Genomic DNA, 20,111 nt, shown 5'->3' on the forward strand with positions numbered 1-20,111 from the left:
AAGAAAAATTAGAAAAGTCACTTGCAGAGACGGAAAATGAGCTAAAGGCCATGAATAGCAGAATGAATAATGCCGAAGAATGAATAAGTGACGTGGAAGATAGAATAACAGAAATCACCCAATCAGGACAGTAGACAGAAAGCCAAATTAAAAAAAAAAAATGAAAGCAATATAAGAGACTTATGGGATAATATAAAGTATGCCAATCTATGCAAAATAGGGATCCAGAAGGGGAAAAACGTGAAAAGGGGATCAAAAATGTATTTGAAGAAATTATGGCTGAAAACTTCCCAAACCTGAAGAAGGAAACAGATATCCAGGTACAGGAAGCATAGAGGGTCCCAAACAAGATAAACCCAAACAGACCTACATCAAAACATATTATAATAAAAATGGCGAAGGTTAAAGATAAAGAGAGGACTCTAAAGGCAGCAAGAGAAAAACAAAGAGTTAATTACAAAGGAACCCCCAGAAGGCTATCAGCTGATTTCTCTACAGAAATGTTGCAGGCCAGAATGGACTGGCAAGATACTGTCAAAGTCCTGAAAGGGAAAAGTCTGCAACCTAGGATACTCCACCCAGTAAGATCATCATTTAGAATAGAAGGAGATATAAAGAATTTCTCAGACAAGCAAAAACCAAAAGAATACAGCAGGCCTTCCCTGGTGGTCCAGTGGTTAAGACTCCGCGCTCCCAGTGCAGGGGGCTCGGGTTTGATCCCTGGTCAGGGAACTAGATCCCACCTGCCACAACGAAGATCCCGTGTGCCGCAACTAAAGATTCCGCATGCCACAACAAAGATCACACATGAGGCAATGAAGATCCTGCGTGCCGCAACTAAGACCTGGCACAGCCAAATAATAAATTTTTTTTAATAAAAAAAAATAAAGAAAAGAATACAGCGATACTAAACCTATCCTAAAGGAAACAGTGAAAGGTCTTCTCTAAACAGAAAAGAAGAATCTATAGGAAAGAGAAAATCACAATTGGAAAGTAAATCACTTAAATAAGCTAGTACACAGATTAAAAAAGAAAAAAAGAAATTAAATTTCTGTGAAAGTGATAACCACAGTGAACAGCAAAAGGATGAAAGTGAAGATGTGAAAAAGGACATCAAGGGCTTCCCTGGTGGTGCAGTGGTTAAGAATCCGCCTGCCAATGCAGGGGACACGGGTTCAAGCCCTGGTCTGGGAAGATCCCACATGCCGCGGAGCAACTAAGCCCGTGTGCCACAGCTACTGAGCCCGCGTGCTGCAACTACTGAAGGCTGTGGGCCTAGAACCTGTGCTCCGCAACAAGAGAAGCCCACGCACGGCAACGAAGGGTAGCCTCCACTTGCCTCAACTAGAGAAAGCCCGCGCGCAGCAATGAAGACCCAACGCAGCCAAAAATAAATAAAATAAATAAATTTAAAAAAACATGTTTACCACAATTATGGGCTTCCCTGGTGGCGCAGTGGTTGAGAATCTGCCTGCCAATGCAGGGGACACGGGTTCGAGCCCTGGTCTGGGAAGATCCCACATGCCGCGGAACAACTGGGCCCGTGAGCCACAACTGCTGAGCCTGCGCGTCTGGAGCCTGTGCTCCGCAACAAGAGAGGCCGCAACAGTGAGAGGCCCACGCACCGCGATGAAGAGTGGCTCTTGCCTGCCACAACTAGAGAAAGCCCTCGCACAGAAACGAAGACCCAACACAGCCAAAATAAATAAATAAATAAATAAATAGCGTTCCCTTATTAAAAAAAAAAAAGGACATCAAAATCATAAAATGTGGGGGAGCAGAGTAAGAAAATGTAGAGTTTTTTTTCCCCCTAGAATATATTTGAGCCTATATGACCACCAGTCTAAGGCAAGTAGAGATAGGAAGGGGTTAAACATACTTGAAAAACAGGGTAACCACAAATCAAAAACATAAAATAGATTCACAAAAACCAAAAAGAAGAGAACATAAGTATAATACAAAAGAAAATCATCAAACCACAAAAGGAAAAACAAAAAGAAAAAGAAAGGGACACAGAAGAAATACAAAATCAACAGGAAAACAAGGTTTAAAATGGCAATGAATACGTATCTATCAATAATTACTTTAAATGTCAATGGACTAAATGCTCCAATCAAAAGACACAGAGTGAAAAAAAAAAAAAAAAAAAAGACACAGAGTGGCAGACTGGATTAAAAAACAAGAGCTTACATAATATGCTGCCTACAAGAGACCCACTTTAGGGCAAAGGACACACACAGACTGAAAGTGAGGGGAGGGAAAAAGATATTTCATGCTACCAGAAATAACAAGAAAGCAAGGGTAGCAATACTCATATCAGACAAAATAGCCTTTAAAACAAAGGCCATAAAGAAAGATAGAGAAGGACACTATATAATGATAAAAGGATCAATAAAAGGATTTTACACTCAGCACCCAAATACATAAAACAAATACTAACAGACATACAGGGAGAAATCAACAGGAATACAATAATAGTAGGAGACTTTAACACCCCACTCACATAGATGGACAGATCTTCCGGACAAAGAATTAATAAGGCAACAGAGGGCTTCCCTGGTGGCACAGTGGCTGAGAGTCTGCCTGCCAGTGCTTGCTGCAACTGCAGAAAGCCCTCACACAGAAACGAAGACCCAGCACAGCCATAAATAAATAAATAAATAAACCCAAAAGTTAAAAAAAAAAAAAAGTTTAAATAAGGCAACAGAGATCCTAAATGATACAATAGAACAGTTAGATTTAATTAATATTTTCATGACATTACATCCAAAAAGAAACAGAATACATATTCTTTTCAAGTACACATGGAACATTCTCTAGGACTGATGACATACTAGGGCACAAAACAAGCCTCAACAAATTTAAGAGTATAGAAATTATCTCAAGCATCTTTTCTGACCACAACAGCATGAAACTAGAAAGACCAAGTTCTGAGAACTTACCAGGCCAGTTTCCACACAAAAACCTCTTGCACACAATGCAAGAGGATGCTCTGGGAAAAGAAGGGAAGAGGCACTGCCAACAGAGCAGAGCCATTTGGAGCGTTCAAGAAAACACTGGGGCTTCCCTGGTGGAGCAGTGGTTGAGAGTCTGCCTGCCAATGCAGGGGACACGGGTTCGAGCCCTGGTCTGGGAGGATCCCACATGCCGCGGAGCGACAGGGCCCGTGAGCCACAACTACTGAGCCTGCGCGTCTGGAGCTTGTACTCCGCAACAGGAGAGGCCGCGATAGCGAGAGGCCCGCGCACCGCGATGAAGAGTGGCCCCCGCTTGCTGCAAGTGGAGAAAGCCCGCGCACAGAAACGAAGACCCAGCACAGCCAAAAATAAATAAATAAATAATAAAAATAAAGGAATTCCTTTAAAAAAAAAAAAAAAAAAGAAAACACTGGATTCATCAACAGCCCCTTTGGAATACTTGAATAATAGGCTGAGCAGGTGGCGATGAAAATGTACAATCTGTGCTGCAAACTACAGGTACCAAAACTTAAAGGTATGTGCTAGAATAAGAGCCAGTGCCTGCAGAGGTGGTATCTGAACTGTGGTTTGAAATACCGAAGAAAATATTATAGAAAGAGAAGATGTTGGAGATTTAAAAACAAAGGGTTGTTGAGAGTTTTAGCAACATTACATGAATGGATTTTGGTCTTAGAGCAAGTCTGAGCAGGTAGACAGTGGAAGGAAAGGTATCTCAAGCTCCAAACCACCTGGGAAAAAGTACGCAAAAAGACTTCTAACTAAGGGAAGAATAGACTACGATACAAACAACTGGGCACGTTCCACCAAATTATCAATGGGAAGCGTTTACAGTGGAGCACTGGTTTCCAAGCTCAAGCTCTATAACTGGCCTCAGGCCTGAGAAATCCAGAATTCTTTTGCTAATGCAGTTAATTTTAAAATAAAAGTAAAAATCTGAAGTATCAAGAAGGCTTAAGGACAGAGGAGACTGAGTCTCTTCAGACCCCAATCTCAAATCCTGGTGGCCAACACAGAACGAGGCTGAGGTGCTGTTTAATGCTCTGAACCAGTGGGCATCGGGGGGTACCAAGCTGCACCTCTGGAGGGAGGGGGGAGGATGCAACAGACGATGACAGTGCTCCCCACTGAAACCCTCAGGTGCCTCTCTACCCTGTCCCAAACTAACAGGGGCTCACACACACCAACAGGTGCAATCCTCACTGGTACCTCCAAGCTCTCTGGTGTTAAATGGCCACCCAGGGGCCCTTGGCCTTGTCCACCAGGACGGTTGGCACCACGAGTGCAAATATAACATGAGAAAGAGCTATGCCACGTGCTCCCTCGCAGGCATCATTTTCCAGACACCACCCCCAGTACCTGGCTTATGTTGCAGAACCATAACATAGGTCACCACTGGCTTGAGGAGAAGGACCACACATTTGAGAGCTGCAGGTAGTTCGCTCTGGAGCTATGGGGCATATGAGAAATGACTTAAATAACCGGTCCCAATTTACCCACAGAGGAGGGAAGGCTCATTATCTCCCTTTGAGAAGGCTCAGAAGTTCCCAAGAGGAGAAGACTGTGGTAGGACCAGTCAACCTCCTTTCTCTGTGCACCTTCTGAATCCTGGCACCTCCAAAGCTAAAATAATAAACATGGACTTTAAGAATATAATTCAAGGCTGGGAAGCAGCTCTCTCAGTTAACATAATAAGGAATAGGACTCAAGCCAGCAAGCAGTCAATCTTTGCCGTTCAAAAGGTACTGACCGTTTTTCAAGTGCTCCGCCAGGAAGATATACCACTGAGAGTGTCTTCCGCTGCCCTGCCCGGCAGCACAGCTGGACCGAGCAGAGACCAGCCGACCATCCACCCCGAGGGCCAGACTCACAGAAGGAAGAGCTACAGGAGGGGGGGGAAAGGGGCACGCACTAAGGGGCTAAAGGGGTCCAAGGTCTTAGGTGAAAAGAGCAGGCTTACAGGGGACAAGGAGACTCTTCATCAGTACCCTTCTGAATTGTGTCAAAAGTACAAATATTACTTATTCAAAACACAAGCATAACGTTAGAAGTAAAAGAAAATAAAGAATGGCGATCATTATGTGAATGTAACATTACCTGAACATAAAATGTGTAAAATCAATAGCTCTTTGGGTGGTAAAGTGAGAGGACTAGGTATACTGGTATGTAAAAACAAATAATAATGTAAAGACATCAAAGAACCACAGGAATACATAATGCAAAACTAGATGAGCTACTGTAGCACTGTCAGCCACTTTAGGTTTCCTATATGCAAGTCTTTTTTTCAAAATAAAAATTATAATCATCATCTGCTTAGCAATGCATCATAACCAGCTGTGCAAGACATTAACCTGACCACTACACTAAAATTTTCGGAGATAACAAAACAAATACCAAAAGTCATTAACAACCCCTTAAAAATTGTTATTTTTATCATTTTCGACTTATTTAGGTTATCTTTTTTGTCACATAAATGTTTGGCTTTTGAAAACCTTCATGGTAAAAAAAAATTAACTGCTGAGAAAATTAAGATCTTAGAGAAAAACAGTAAAAGCCATTAAAAATATTTTCAGATTTATAAAAATAAACAATTAAAACAGCATATTAAAATAAGGCAAATCAATAACATTTTCCACTTAAACTGTAGTGAAGACTATATTATGAATTTCCATTTTCCATCATCTGCACTTCAGAAATCTTTCAAGAACCTCAAGCAACCCCACTCCCTACATCAAGCAGTTTCAGCAATATGGTGATGCTTAAAAATGTATTTTGCTTGCAGATAATACATTATGATGTTTCATGTGTCAATTTGGCTCAATGGTAGTACCCAGCTATTTAATCAAATAGTAACCTAGGTGTTGCTGTGAAGGTGTTTTATAGATGTGGGTAACATCTACAATCAGCTGACTTTAAATAAAGGAGATTAATGTCAAAGCTGTGTGTGGCCTTCATCCAAACAAAGGCCTTAACTGCAAAAACTGAGGTTTGCCAGAGCAGTTCTGCCTCAAGACTGAAGCGTCATCAACTCCTGTCTGAGTTTCCAGCCTACAGATTCCAACCCGCCACCCACACAATCATGTGAGCCAATTCCTTGAAAACACACACACACACACACACACACACACCCATCCATTGGTTCTGTTTCTCTGGAGATCCTAACCGATCAATGCACATTCAGAGAGACATTTTATGTGTAGTTCTCTGTTTCAGTATTCTTTATCTTTCTGATTTTATGATCCTACTTCCCTTAGGCCCACCTATACCATCTCAGCTTCCATCCTCCTCATGGAACCCACCAAATAAAATTCTTGGGACTGAGTTTCCTTTTCCAAGTTTTTGTTTAACAATATCTACACCTCTGCTTTTCTATTTCCATCCCTCGGGCCCTTCTTTTTCTAAAGATTATGAAAGAACAGTAATGAAAATAATTGGCATAAACTAGGATAAAAATTCTCATAATATATAGATATATATTTGCATTACAAATTCCTGCAGCAGAAAGACTTCAGATTGCAAAAGACTATCTACAGTGTCATAGCTCTTTAACTGTATGTTTTTAAAGGTAAGGTACATTTTAAGCTGGGATTTTCATTCCAACACAGAGCTCAGAAATGTTTCTGTGCGGGACATCAGCTCAGTGCTTTGTGACCACCTAGAGGGGTGGGATAGAGAGGGTGGGAGGGAGATGCAAGAGGGAGGGGATATGGGGATATATGTATACATACAGCTGATTCACGTTGTTGTACAGCAGCAATTAACACACCATTGTGAAGCAATTATACTCCAATAAAGGTGTTTTAAAAAAAAAAAACAAAGAAATGTTTCTGGGCGATTAGCACTGCAATTGGGAAATAAAAGTTAAAGTATAATTTCATTTACAGAAATCAAATTCTAAATCCATAAAAAGAATATGCTTATTTTGAAATCCAAACATTCTTATTCATGGATAACTTCTTTTTTAATGATGAAGTATATAAACTTCAGAGTTATAGAAGAATTGTCTAGTTAGATATTTCAACAGTACTTTAATGCTAAACTTTCAAGGTATTCAGGTTCCTTAAAATTTAAACATTTCAATGCTTTGTCAACTGGAATCAATATCTGTTAACTTAGCTTTATACATGCCTTAAATAGTACAAAGAAAAACATATTTTAAATATTTAAAACAATAATCACATCCTCACCTCCCACATCAACCTGTAATCCATATTTTCATCCAAGTCTTCGGGCATTCTCTTCTCTCCAGCAAATGGTCCAAACTTTTCACCCTGAGTAGTAATGATTACATTGAAAAAGGATTAGTATAATAATCAATAATCAAGTTACTAAAATAAACTATTACTTCTCTTCTGGAAAAATTTTTTTCTCCAAAGCCTTATGCCCAATGATTGAGATACATTTAAAATATTAATTTACCCAACACAAGATATTTACATATTTAAAATCTAACTTAATCTATTTTTAGCCGAAGAGCCTAAATCCACAACACAGGAGCCAACATGAAAGGGTTAAATCGCTCAACATTTAAATTCGGACAAGGCTTGAACACTATACTTACATGTTTCAAACCTCTGCAGCCACTGGCAAGTGGTCTTAAAATGAGAAGCACTGCGTCTTGCCTGACTTGAGACAAGCCCACCAGGCAGAAAACCACCTGGTTTCCATAAAAATCATAAATTCGTCCCAATCATGAACAAGAAAGAAGTAGACTTGCCATCCTCAGAGGAAGACTGTTCATAAACAAAGTTTAGATTCTCCTGCCAATCTTTCAAACAACCAAGGGGCACTCTATAAACCAGGGCTTCTCAAAGTGCGCACTTCGAATCACCAGCATGAGAGTCACCAGCGTCGCTTATTACAAATTCAGAATCCTGTGCTTATTAAAATCAGAATCTCTGGGAGTGCGATGTGTGGAGCTGCATTTGGACAAGTTCCCAGGTGAGAGCTGCTGGCAGACACCAGGAGTGGCCCCGGCAGGGAGGGACCCGTGAGGCAGGGTGAAAGGGTAAGCAAAACTGTTCTCGCAACTAAGGCAACCAAAGCAGGAGTGGAGAGACAGAGAGGGTGGGATCACGCTTGTCCAGCCAGACGATCCACAGACGTGTGTGCAGAGAGGGTAGGGGGTCACGCATGCCCTCGTGAGCCTCCTCCAAACCTGCCTGTGACTATTCTACAGAAGAACCCTTCCCTTCATTGGGAGGTGGACGAACTTTTTTTTTTTAATTTTTTTTTTTTACATCTTTATTAGAGTATAATTGCTTTACAATGGTGTGTTAGTTTCTCCTTTATAACAAAGTGAATCAATTATACATATGTCCCCATATCTCTTCCCTCTTGCATCTCTTTCCCTCCCACCCTCCCTATCCCACCCCTCTAGGTGGTCACAAAGCACCGAGCTGATCAAGGAGGTGGACAAACGTTTGATGAACATTTGTCAGGGGGAAAAATAACCACCAAAACAATGTTTCAAGGCATATAAATGACTTAATGAACAACAGAAAACCCAACTCCAGGCAACAGTCAAATGTTAAAACTTACAGGATTTACAACTAGCCCCTCATGTTACAGACAAAGAAAAGAGGTTCTGAAAAGTCACAAGTAATGGCAAAGCTTTGAAGACCTACTGTTTAATGTTAACTTGGAGGCAGAAAATGCTACAGAGATCCCTGAAATCAAGACGATAATCCTAAATAAACCAAAAACAAGTACACCAAAGAGACAGGGAGACTGCTATTTGGCTATTTCAGGCAACCTGGAAGACAGACCAAATATTAAGGTGTGTTTTTGGTAATAAATTTGAGGATTTGGTATTAATACATATATAGTCCAACTTTTCACTCCACTTTGTCATGTATTTAGCCTTTATCAACTATTGCAGAAGGAAATCATCTGAGTACACGCTTTCCAATGCAAGAGATCTACCCATGCCAGTCAGTTCCTCTTTGCAGTACAAATTTGGAGGAAATAGAAAATTGTATCAATCAATTCAGCAGCATTCAAAGGACTGAAAAGAAAGGGATGGAAACCCAAGTAAATGCACTGGGCTTGGGGAAAAAAGCCTGCTTGGATGCAGGCCTAGGAAGATTATTAAAGGACTTAACAGCTTTGAAAATTCAAAATAAGAATCAGGACCGTGAGTTTAAAGCCTTACTATTAATAGTGAGCAATCACTCTATCATAAACTCTAACTATAATAAATACGGCTTTCAATTTTTTTTTCCTCAGCCAAGAAATACATTTTGCATCTCAGCCTAGCATATCCACATCTATACAGCTGACAACACGGTTTGAACTGTGTGGGTCCACTTAAATGCAGGTATTTTAATTACACCATCCTGGTCGGTTGAATGCACCAGTGTGGAAGAACCACAGATGTGGAGGGCCAACTACAAATTCTGTGTGCATTTACCCCCTTGTTGTTCAAAGGTCAAGTGTACACAGAAACACACTCATAAAACTAACATGTAAATTTTTAAAAATAATACTACCCTTCCTCTGTACAATGTATTCCATACTGCCTACTCTATTTTACTTCACTTTTGAAAAAATACTAGTTTTGACCCAATAAAGTTAATTTCACAACTCACCAATGGGTTGCAATCCAATCTGAAAAACACTGACATAAAAACACAGATGGAGGAGATAAATTTCTAAGTATATTTGGCTTTCTCGATTTGGTAAAATTGCCTTCAAAGTACACTAGTGAGTATACTGGAATGATGTGGTCAAATAAACTTGAGTTTCTGTGGCTGCAAGATTACAAAAATATAAACAGTCAACTCTTAGTTATCCATACACTTGTGGTAAGAAACACTGCCGATAATTAAACCAATTTATATTTGGTTTTTGATGAGGATTTTATACTTACTTGACCCACTCCAGGCCTTCCCCCAAAGATCCCAGCACCTACTACCCACCCCCTTCTCTCTTTGTTCACTGTCATTTCTACTATACAAACAGCCCTTTCTTATCATCACAGTTTTAATGTATACACTGCTTTGTTCACTAACCATTTCCTATGATATTTCTAACCTAAGAATAAGCCTCTCCTGCCTCAGTAGGCTTCAAACCTGCTCGGGTAACATACCCGTGAAAGGAAGATTTAGGGCACGCACCCATGGGTAATTTTTTTCTTTGAGTTGAACCATATGATATTGCCAGTATTTGACCATTTTTGAGCTATAAAAATTAAAATTTTTCATAGGATTCATTATAATATAAATTACATATACATGTGCATGAGCATATTAAACACCTAAAGTGAGGTTCATAATTAATGGTAGGAAGGAAACTAATGTTTCAAACTATCGTCTTGAAAATTTCGAAAATTTCTAGTTGACTTCCTATCATCATTGGTTTTACTTTTTGTGATTTAGCTGCTGAAGATCTCATACTAGCAGGAGAAAAACTATCAACTCTACCATTTTCTTGCTGTTAATGTGCGTCAGCATTATTATTATTACCTTCAACCTGTGACTACATTACAAAAAACCTTCCTAGATTTCTTCACTTCTAACAATCTGAAGAGTCACTATCTCAAATGCTTACAAGGTGAGGCAGGAGAGCAGCACAACATTAGACAACAAACATGTGAAGGACACAGTAGGGAGTGGCCAGGAGGTGAGTTGGAGGGCATGCCCATTTAAAAAGCTTTTCAACTCCAACTGACTGTTGCTATATCACAGGGGGAGCCCAATGTCGCCAGATATCTGCAAATATTTTAGTGAAGCTGACAACTCAAATTTGTTCGTGAAATCACTACTATTCTACATTGGCAATGAATTTCAAGTTTTCAAAATTCTGCGCAGATCAAATAAAATGTGATTGTAAGATAAATTCAACCTGTAGATACCAAATGTCCAAGTCAAACTCACTTCTCAGACTGGCCCAATGCTGAGCCTACAGTGGTGCTTCTTTGCTGTTTCTAAAAAAGGCAGATAAATATCCATTCAATTTGGGACCCACTGGGCTAGACAATAACTTCTAATAAAAAATGTACGATTGCAAACATGTGGGCGATTTTCTCTCATTTTGATTAATATTATTAGCAGGAATTTGAAACCAAGATTTACTGCAGATATCTCTCTTAGAATAATGGGAAAAGCACTACCTGAGTATTCCAGGGATCTGGATCCTAATCCTTGCTCTGTCACTAATTATCTGTGACACATTAGGCTGTCACAAACTTGTGAGCTTCAGTTTCCTCACCTATAGAACTGAGAAATTTGGATTAGCTGATTTCTAAGATTCCTTCCAGCTCTCAAATCCTATTAGAGAGAGCTTCCACAGACCAAATTTAGAACAATTTGGGGATCAAAGAGAACAAGAGTATAATTGATTGAAACACATTAACAAATTCTTAAGGCCACAATGATTGCTGGAGAGAGGAAAAAAAAGAATTTTTTAAATGTCTCATTTGCTGGCATAACAGCTTACTAAAATTAATAAAGAGAAAGAACTAAGCATCTTGTCCTATCTTTCAACAATTACGCTACTTCAGGATAAGCAGACAGCAGCAAACGATGAAGGAAGGCTCTTCTTTACAGAGGAATGCTAACTTATAAATAAAGGAGGAACATTCAAGTGAAATCCCCATTTTGAAATCCCTAATAATGTAACTGATTCAGGGAAGGATGATCAATGGATGCTAAAACCATCAGGTAAAAGGTTGATAGTAAAATAGGTATTCATACACTATCAGCTCACAGATTACCAGTTAAGCACAAATTATCTTTACAATGGAAAAATTACGTTAACCCGGTGCTGGTATTACTCAGGGAAAAACCAGATATTATATGCCCTCTGCTAAAACACAGTATGAAGTAAATCATTCTAGCCCCTCATTCCCCAGTGTCTGCCATAGGGATGTGACAGGAGTGTTTGCTAAACTCTCCAGGCACCTCCAGAGGCCAAAGGGCAAGTGAACATGCACAGAACTCTTCCCGCTTGTCCTGCCTCTCACCCAGAGCCTGGGGACATCCTGCTACCTAGGAAGAGCGCACACGGATAAAACACGTTGAGAGAGGGAAGGGGATGCTTTCTATGTTCCCTCCTGTCTCCCACTGCCAAAACTGCACTCTCTTCTGCAACATAAAAAGTATCCAGAGGGTAGAGAGAAGTGTTTAATACACAATGTCAGTGTGTTTCAGAAAAAAAAAAAGTAAAATAATCTATATCTAACTCTCAGATGAGAAGAAATACAGAAGATAGAGGAACATTAAATAATGTGCCTTGGAAAACCATCAGATAAATCCAGATTGTGAGATACACCACAAACAATTAGCTTGATCTCTTCAGAAAGTAACTGTTATTTTTTCAAAAACGGTATGGAAACAGGGAAACTGTGAAAGAGAGATTTAATAGACATAACCAAGTATAATAGGTGGTCCTTGAGGATCCTGGTTCGAAAATAAACAGCTATAAAAACATCCTGGAGGCACTTGGAGTAATTTGAATATGGGCTGGAATTAAAAGACATTAGGAAATCACTATTATTTTCGTTGGATGTTAAAATGATAGTATGGCTACTTGAGAAAATGTCCTTATGCTAAAATATGGAGGAATGGTCATAATATCTATAATTTACTTTGAAATGGTTCAGCAAATAAAAAATATATACATATAGATGAAATAAGTTATATTCAAGTGAATCAATCTGCAGTTGAATCATTTATATGTAAAATAATGATGTTTTTCACAGGAGGAGTCTAGAGTCCTCACTTAGAACATAATTATATTTCAGTGCTAAGGTACTATGCATGTGTGTGCTCTTGCAATACAAGTAGGTCATCAATAAAGTACATTTCCAAAAAGTTCAATATGAAAAATATCCAATCTGCTTTCCCTACTATGACTGCCCAGGTAGAGACAAGTTGCTTCCCTATATCCATTCTCCTTAGTACTAGAATGCTGACCTTGTTGCGGGTGCTAATGTATCCAGGTAGAAAAAAGACATTACCAGTTCCCCATTTAGACAGAGAAGACAGCTAACAACATGGAAGCAGAAATCACTGTATGAACTTACTACAAAAGCTCGTAAATGAGAGCTAAGTCAGGAGGTACACCCTAATGCCTTGGTTACTTCCTCTTTCTCCTCACCTGGAATCAAAGCATGATAGCTGGGGCTAAAGGAGCCATTTTGAGGCCGAGAGAACTGCAAAGACTTCCACCCTGACATTTTGAGCCACTGAACTGATAGCAGCAAATGCTCACCTTGTTATAGAGAGAACATAACCCCCAAGCTTTAGATTACTACAGTAGTCTCTTACTCTGAGCTGATACAGCAAATATCAGGCAAAAGAAATGCACTAGTGCCCAGGATATAGCAGAATTATTCTTTATGAAATTCATCAGTTATAATATGAATATGAAATGGGAAATGCAGGAGAGTTGTGAAGGAGAAGTGATTCTGGAACATGGTGACCTGAATGCAGCACCTTTTCCTTTAACCCCAACTCTAAGCCACTTGCTTCTCTTGAGCAAAACAACTTCTACTAGCATGTATGAGTAACTGTGTATAAGTGAAGCCTTAGGTTCTGGCACAGAACTGGTGTGAGGCATTCTCTAAAGTGGGCTGAGTAATTAACTGAAAAACAGCAGAAGAGTGCTAAGGACTGGCAACTAGGGGATCCTGAGAAGAACCTGAAAGGCAGAGAAGGCTGGGGCCATAGCCCACAGTCCTTCCCATCCTTGCAGCCCAGGAAAGTGCAAGAAGACCAGAAAGCCAACAGGGAACTGACAGTCTATCTGTCACTGCAGGCCCATGACAATAGAGACCCCTTTGCCTACAGGGAAGGAGTGATACCACAGAGTGTTCTTCAATAACCAGTCTTGAGCTTCGATAAAACAACCAAGGCAAATTGCCTGTAAAAAGGGGCCCAGCTGCCTATGAAGGAGACCAAGCAGAAAAATGATATCCATACTCTGTAAAACAGAACATCTGTAGGAGACAGAGTACTTTAATTAAAAGGAATTATGTCGGGAATTCCCTGGCGGTCCATTGGTTAGGACTCCGCGCTCACTGCCGAGGGCCCAGGTTCAATCCCTGGTCAGGGAACTAAAATCACACAAGCCATGCGGTGTGGCCAAAAATAAAAAAATTAGTTAATTAATTAATTGGAATATGTCAATTACATAAGAGAATTTAAGAAGACTCAAGTACAGCACTCAAAAAAAAAAACCTTTTAAAAGTGAAAAAAACATAATTTCCTAGTTAAATATTTTTAGAGAATAAATTGAAAGAGAAATATAACAACCTGAGAATCACTTACCCAGTCAGGAAATCCTTTACAGTCAGATGGGAAGGAGAGCTACTTGATGATATAACACAGATTCAGAGAGAATATTATCCACATGATTTAATGAGAAAAAGAACCATAAAAAGTCTCTCACTAAACAAATTAACCAGAACAAAGGACAAAAATTAGAAGAAAATGAATAGCTAGTGTGTATACACACCTGGGTATGCAGAATATACAAGTTAAATAACAACTCTTGAAACAAGGGATATACTTTTAAAAGAAATTCTATTAAGTAACACACCATTTCATCAAAACTTAGGAATCTGGGGGGAAGAAAGGCAGGAAGATAAAAGCATCCCCAAAGTTGCAGGGCAGGCAGAGGTTGGGGGGAGGGCTGAGTGGTGGAGGAAGAAAGGAGAAGAGGGAACTAATAGAGAAATGAACATCTTGTGGAAGAAATCATATTTTTCGTGGAGAAAATGGTTGAGGCTCTAGCTATCAGATAAAAAAATCATGTGCATCGGATTATGAAAGAGGAAGAAGAAGTAAATCACTAGAGAAAAAGAAGAGTAGAGCTAATAAATTAACAGGAGGGGGGAAAAGAATGAATAGTGACTTGAACAGACAGCAAAAATAAGGAAAATTCAAAATAAGTTATAACAATATAAAATAAGTAATGAGTGTAAAGATGACAAGAATAAAAATCAATTATATCAGTCATTACACTACATATGAAAATGCTAAATTCTCTTATTAAATGAGATTATAATACTGCATTATGAAATATAACCTAGCTAAAATGATTACACAAAGATAAAACAAAATGATAAAAAGTAAATTGAGTATTCAAAGATATACAGATAAAAGCAAAGAAAAGAAAGGCAATAGCGTACCATACAAGGTTAAATTAACAGCTGAATGCACTAAACAGAATAAAGCATAACGTTATGTAATGATATAAAGCATATTTATGAAGAACATAGAACAGTGAGAAACCAGTAGCATAGAAATCTTAAAAAAACGCAAGAACTAGAGTGGGAGATTGTAAAATACCTTTCAAAATTGGACAGATAGGTTAAGTAATAAAAAATAATAAATAAAAATATACAGAAAATGCCATTAATCTTAAAACTTTCAAAGTTCAATATCCATCAAAGATTTAGAAAGACTATCACTCCTACCCTAAAAATAAGAAAGTCTGATAAACTATAAAATCATAACTTTTCTTGAAGAGTGCACTGGCTTACCTATGGCGGATCACAGAAGGAGGAGTTGCCGGCCACCACACAAGCAAGTAAGAAATCAATTAACATTTTAATAGTTTGCTGATGAATGCATGTGAGACAGATTGACTGTATAGAACCACTGGAAGCCCCAGACCCAAGGGGGGTTCACACACACTTACAGACTCTTTTCCAAGGGCCTCCCCATATAAGAAAGATTGAGGGACAGAAAGAAGGACAGAGAGACTCCTTCAGTGGTGCAGAAGGAAAACAGCAGCCGCTGCAAGAATGCACAACACCCCATACCTCCTGCCCTTATCTTCCTCTCATATTAGGAGAAGCCTTTAGCTACTACAAGAACGTAGCAAACTCTGTCATCTCCAGGATACAAATAAAGATCAACTGCTGCTGAAGGAAGCAATACAGGCTCAGGAATTTATACCACAACCTCAAAGGATTCTTACCATTGGGTGAGGTACAGGAAACACTCTCCCACAAAAGAACCAATCACTGATACAAGACAAAAGTTTGGCTCCTACGGGAAAGAGAGGTAGGAATGCTATGGAAACCCAACTCCCAGAGCTCAGGCTGATAAACCCTAGAAAAGAGTGAAGCTGGACCAAGACAGAGAACAGAGAGAACACAGACCTCGAATAACAGAGCGGTCTACTATGGGGGAAGGACGAGAGCATGGCAACTTGGCGAGAGAACCCCGCTATGGTGCAGGCACCCAGGGACAGGAGAAGGCTGAGAGCAGAAGAGAGACACTGAGAAACACCTGGAGCATCCCAACCACACCCTAATCACAAGGCAACTCGAGAAGAATCTGAAGCCTGTGGTGCACTGAAAGTAACAAAAACAACAACATAATGCAAACCCACCTTATCTCCTAACTCGGTTGACCCAAACTCCCACACTAAACAGGCTGACAAAATAAAACATGTGCATATTTCCAAACATAAAGACTATTTACCACACTCTGATTGTTTCACACATGACACTGGCATTCAGTCAAAAATACAAAAATAAAAACATACAAGGAAACAAGGGAAAAAACAGCAAATTCTGAAGAAACAGAGCAATCATCAGAATCAGATGCAGAAATGACACAGACATTAGAACTATCAGACAAGGACTTTAACAATAACTATGGTTAATTTGTTACAGAATGTACTAGAAAAGGCAGATAACATGCAAGAACATAGGGGAAATATCAGCTAAGACATGGAGCCTATAAGAGAGAATCCAGTGAAAATGCTAGATATAAAAATCATGGTTTCAAAAATGAATTCCTTTGACAGACTCTCCAAGTAACTTAACACAGCTGAGAAAAGCAGCAGTAAACTTGAAGATTAAGGCAACAAAAATTACCTAAACAAACACAAAGTGGGAAAAGAAAAAAAGAAAAAGAAGAACAAAGAATGTAAGAGCTGTGAGACAATATCACATCAATTGGTCTGACATACATGTAATTGGAGTCCCAGAAGAGAGAAAGCTTATGCCAGAAGTAATATTTGAAGAGAAAATGGCTAAGGATTTTCCAAAAATGATAAAAGACATCAAACCACATATAAAATAAAAAAGCAAGTTTTTTTAAAAAAATTTAAAGACATCATATTCAAACTGTTAAAATGCAAAGAAAACGAGAAAAACCTTGATAGAGGAAAAAAGATTATGCGTGAAGAATGTAACTTACAGCAGACTTCTTGTCAGAAACTTTGTAAACTAAAAAAAAGAACAAGTGATATCTTCAATGAGAAAAAAAAAAAACCTGTCAACCTAGAGAAGATATCTTTCAAACAATAAAGCAAAATACTTTTTTTAGAAAAACAAAAGCTGAGAAAATTCATTGCCAGTAGACCTGTGATACAAGAAATGCTCAAAGAATATGGTACCAGAATATGACACCAGACAGAAATGTAACTCAAAACAAAGAAATGAAGAGCTCCAGAAATGAAAATCAAGGTAAATAACACAATTTGCCTTATTTTTTAATTGTTCTAGAAGGTAACTGATGGTATAAAGGGAAAATAGTAAAAATGTACTGTAAGGTTTATAACACACAAAATAGATGAAAATGATGGCATAAAGGATGGGAAGGAGGAATTGCCGGTATAACAACTATATCTCACTGCCTTTTTGATATCTGTTGTCTAACAGACTTGTCAAAATCAACATGCCTTAAACCAAACTGCAGATCTTCCCCATTTAAACCTGTTGCACCAAAATCTTCCCCTATCTCAGTTGCTGGCTGACAAACCAATCCTCCCAATTTCTCAGGCTAAAACCCTTGGAATCATCTTCCCTTTCTTCCACCTATCTCATCAGCAGATTCTATCTTCGAACTACACTTCCAACACTGCCACCATCTTGGTCTAAGACACCATCACCTCTCACGTGGATTATTGCAAAAGAAGGATCTATGTTTGGATTCTCTTTTCTTATGTTGACTTATATGTTTATATCTCAACCAATACCATACAGTCTTGATTACTATAGCTATACGGTAAATACTGAAATGGAGTAGACTGACTACTCACACTTCATTCTTTTTCAAAATTGTTTTGGCTATTGTTCTGAGTCACATTCTTTCCCCTCCAAAAAAGATCTATTCCAGTCCTAACCCCCAGAACCTAAGAATGTGACTGTTTTTTGAGACAGGGTCTTTGCAGAAATAATCAAATTAAGAATCATTAGAGTGGTCCCTAACCCAATGGCTAGTGTCCTTACAAAGAGGGGAAATTCGAAGACACACGTACAGGAAGAGAACACCATGTGAAGATGAAGGCAAAGATTGGAGTGATGCTTCTACAAGCCAAAAAACATCACCAGAAGTTAGAGGAGGGCCATGAAACAGATTTCCTCTCATAGCCTGCAGAAGGAGCTAACCCAGCTGACACCCTGATCTCAGATTTCTAATCTCCAGAACTGAGACAATAAATTTCTATTGTTTAAGCCACTCACAGTTTGTGGTATTCCGTTATGCAGCCCTCGAAAACTAATATAGATATTCTAGTTTCTTTGCCATCCCATGTAAATTTTAAAATAATCTTTTCTCAATCTACAAAAAAAATATGGCTGGGATTGTGATAAGAATTGTGTTAAACCCATGTATCTCTTTGGGGAGAATTAACATCTTTCCTATGTTGAATCTTCCAATCCATGAGCATCGTATGTCTCTACTTTTGTTTATATCTTCTTTTATTTCTTTCATCAGTGTTGTATAATTTTCTGCATACAAGTACTGTAAATGTTTTGTTAAATTTACATCTATTTCCTTTTTTTCGCAATCATAAAAAATATTTAATTTAAAAAAAAAAAAAAGAATCCTAATAAGTCTCCCAGTTTACACATTCACCCTCTGGGTCAACTATTCTCCACACAGCAATCAGGGTGATCCTGATAAACTCAAGTCAGATCATGTAACTCCTCTGCTCAAAACCCTGCAGTGGCTCCCCATTTCACTCAAAGTAAAGCCAATGGCTTTACAATGCCCCAAAAGGCCCTAAGAAATGTAGGCCTGGTACCCTTCTCCTCACTCTCTCTCTGACCTCCTCCCCTAGTACTCGGCCCCTCGGTAAGTCCGTTCCAGCCTCACCAGCCTCCTTATTCCTGGAACACAACAGGCAAACGCCCATCTTAGGGCCTTTACTCTAACTGCTGCCTAGAATGTTCTTGCCCTAGAAATGTTTGGCTACTTTCCTCCCATCCTTTAAGTCATTGCCCAAATTGCCCGGCTAGTGAGGATTAACTGGACCAAGCACGTATGTAGAAAAACATCCTCCCACAAACGCATACAGTCTGCCAAGTCAACAATACCCAGCTCTACTTTTTCTTTTTTCTACAGCATTTATCACATCTTAACACAGTATAAGACTTTTCTAATCATTCATTGTTAATTTTCTTCTCCTCTCACGAAAATGCAAGCTCTGCAAGAGCCAGAATTTCTGTTTTGTTCACTACTGTATTCCAAACAGCTGGTACAAATCTTGGTAATAAACATTTACTTAATAACTGTGTAAAACAAGACCAAAGAAATGAAAATTATGTCATATCCTCCGCATAGAATATGTTCAGTTATTAAAAATAATAAATTAGAGCCAAAGCAGATTACCTAGCGGGATTTCTACGAGATACTGCTGAATGATACTCTTTTCTCCTTTTTGTAAAATAACTTTTTAAAAGTGTGTGAATAGGTATGTGTCTGTACTCATGGAAATGCTCATGGATATAGCATTTTATCAGTATGGAGAAAAATAATTTTTGGTTTTTTTTTTTTTAGTGAAAGGGATGTATGGAAGAATGTGAGTTCCAATTCTGATTAATCCCCTTGTGATATAACCTTCCTCACAATCAGTGTCCTCATCTATAAAACAAGGACAACAATGGCCACCTCGCAGACTTGTTGTAGGGCTTAAATACAAACTGTGTAACACATCCAGTGACTATTCTGTCACTCACCCTTCTGTCACTAGCAACTAGCCCAGTGCCTAACAACTGCAATTGCTCAATAAATATTTGTTGAAAGAATTAACTGTAGCTGTCATAATCACACACAAAAAACAAAATCTGAATCTGTCATAACACCAGGAAATACAAAGCTGCATTGAGTCACTCTTGTAGAGTGTAAATGTGTGAACATAGAAGAGATAGCACATATGGCAGGCATC

General features: G+C 38.9%; 1 protein-coding gene across 5 annotated transcripts in view; it reads right to left on the reverse strand.

Annotated features, from left to right (window-relative positions):
- Window positions 1-20,111, reverse strand: part of PRDM5 (PR/SET domain 5) — a 204,433-nt gene that overhangs the window by 178,786 nt on the left and 5,536 nt on the right. For 4 of the 5 annotated variants that reach the window (XM_059924242.1, XM_059924241.1, XM_059924245.1 and 1 more), the window contains exon 2: window positions 7,163-7,246. In XM_059924242.1, coding sequence (XP_059780225.1) covers window positions 7,163-7,246 — 84 coding nt within the window. Of the gene's footprint in view, window positions 1-7,162; window positions 7,247-7,536; window positions 7,731-20,111 lie in introns of those variants that run through there. The other variant, XM_059924243.1, reaches the window with a different exon arrangement.

Source organism: Balaenoptera ricei, chromosome 5 (genome assembly GCF_028023285.1).
Source record: "Balaenoptera ricei isolate mBalRic1 chromosome 5, mBalRic1.hap2, whole genome shotgun sequence".
Classification (NCBI taxonomy): Eukaryota; Metazoa; Chordata; class Mammalia; order Artiodactyla; family Balaenopteridae; genus Balaenoptera; species Balaenoptera ricei.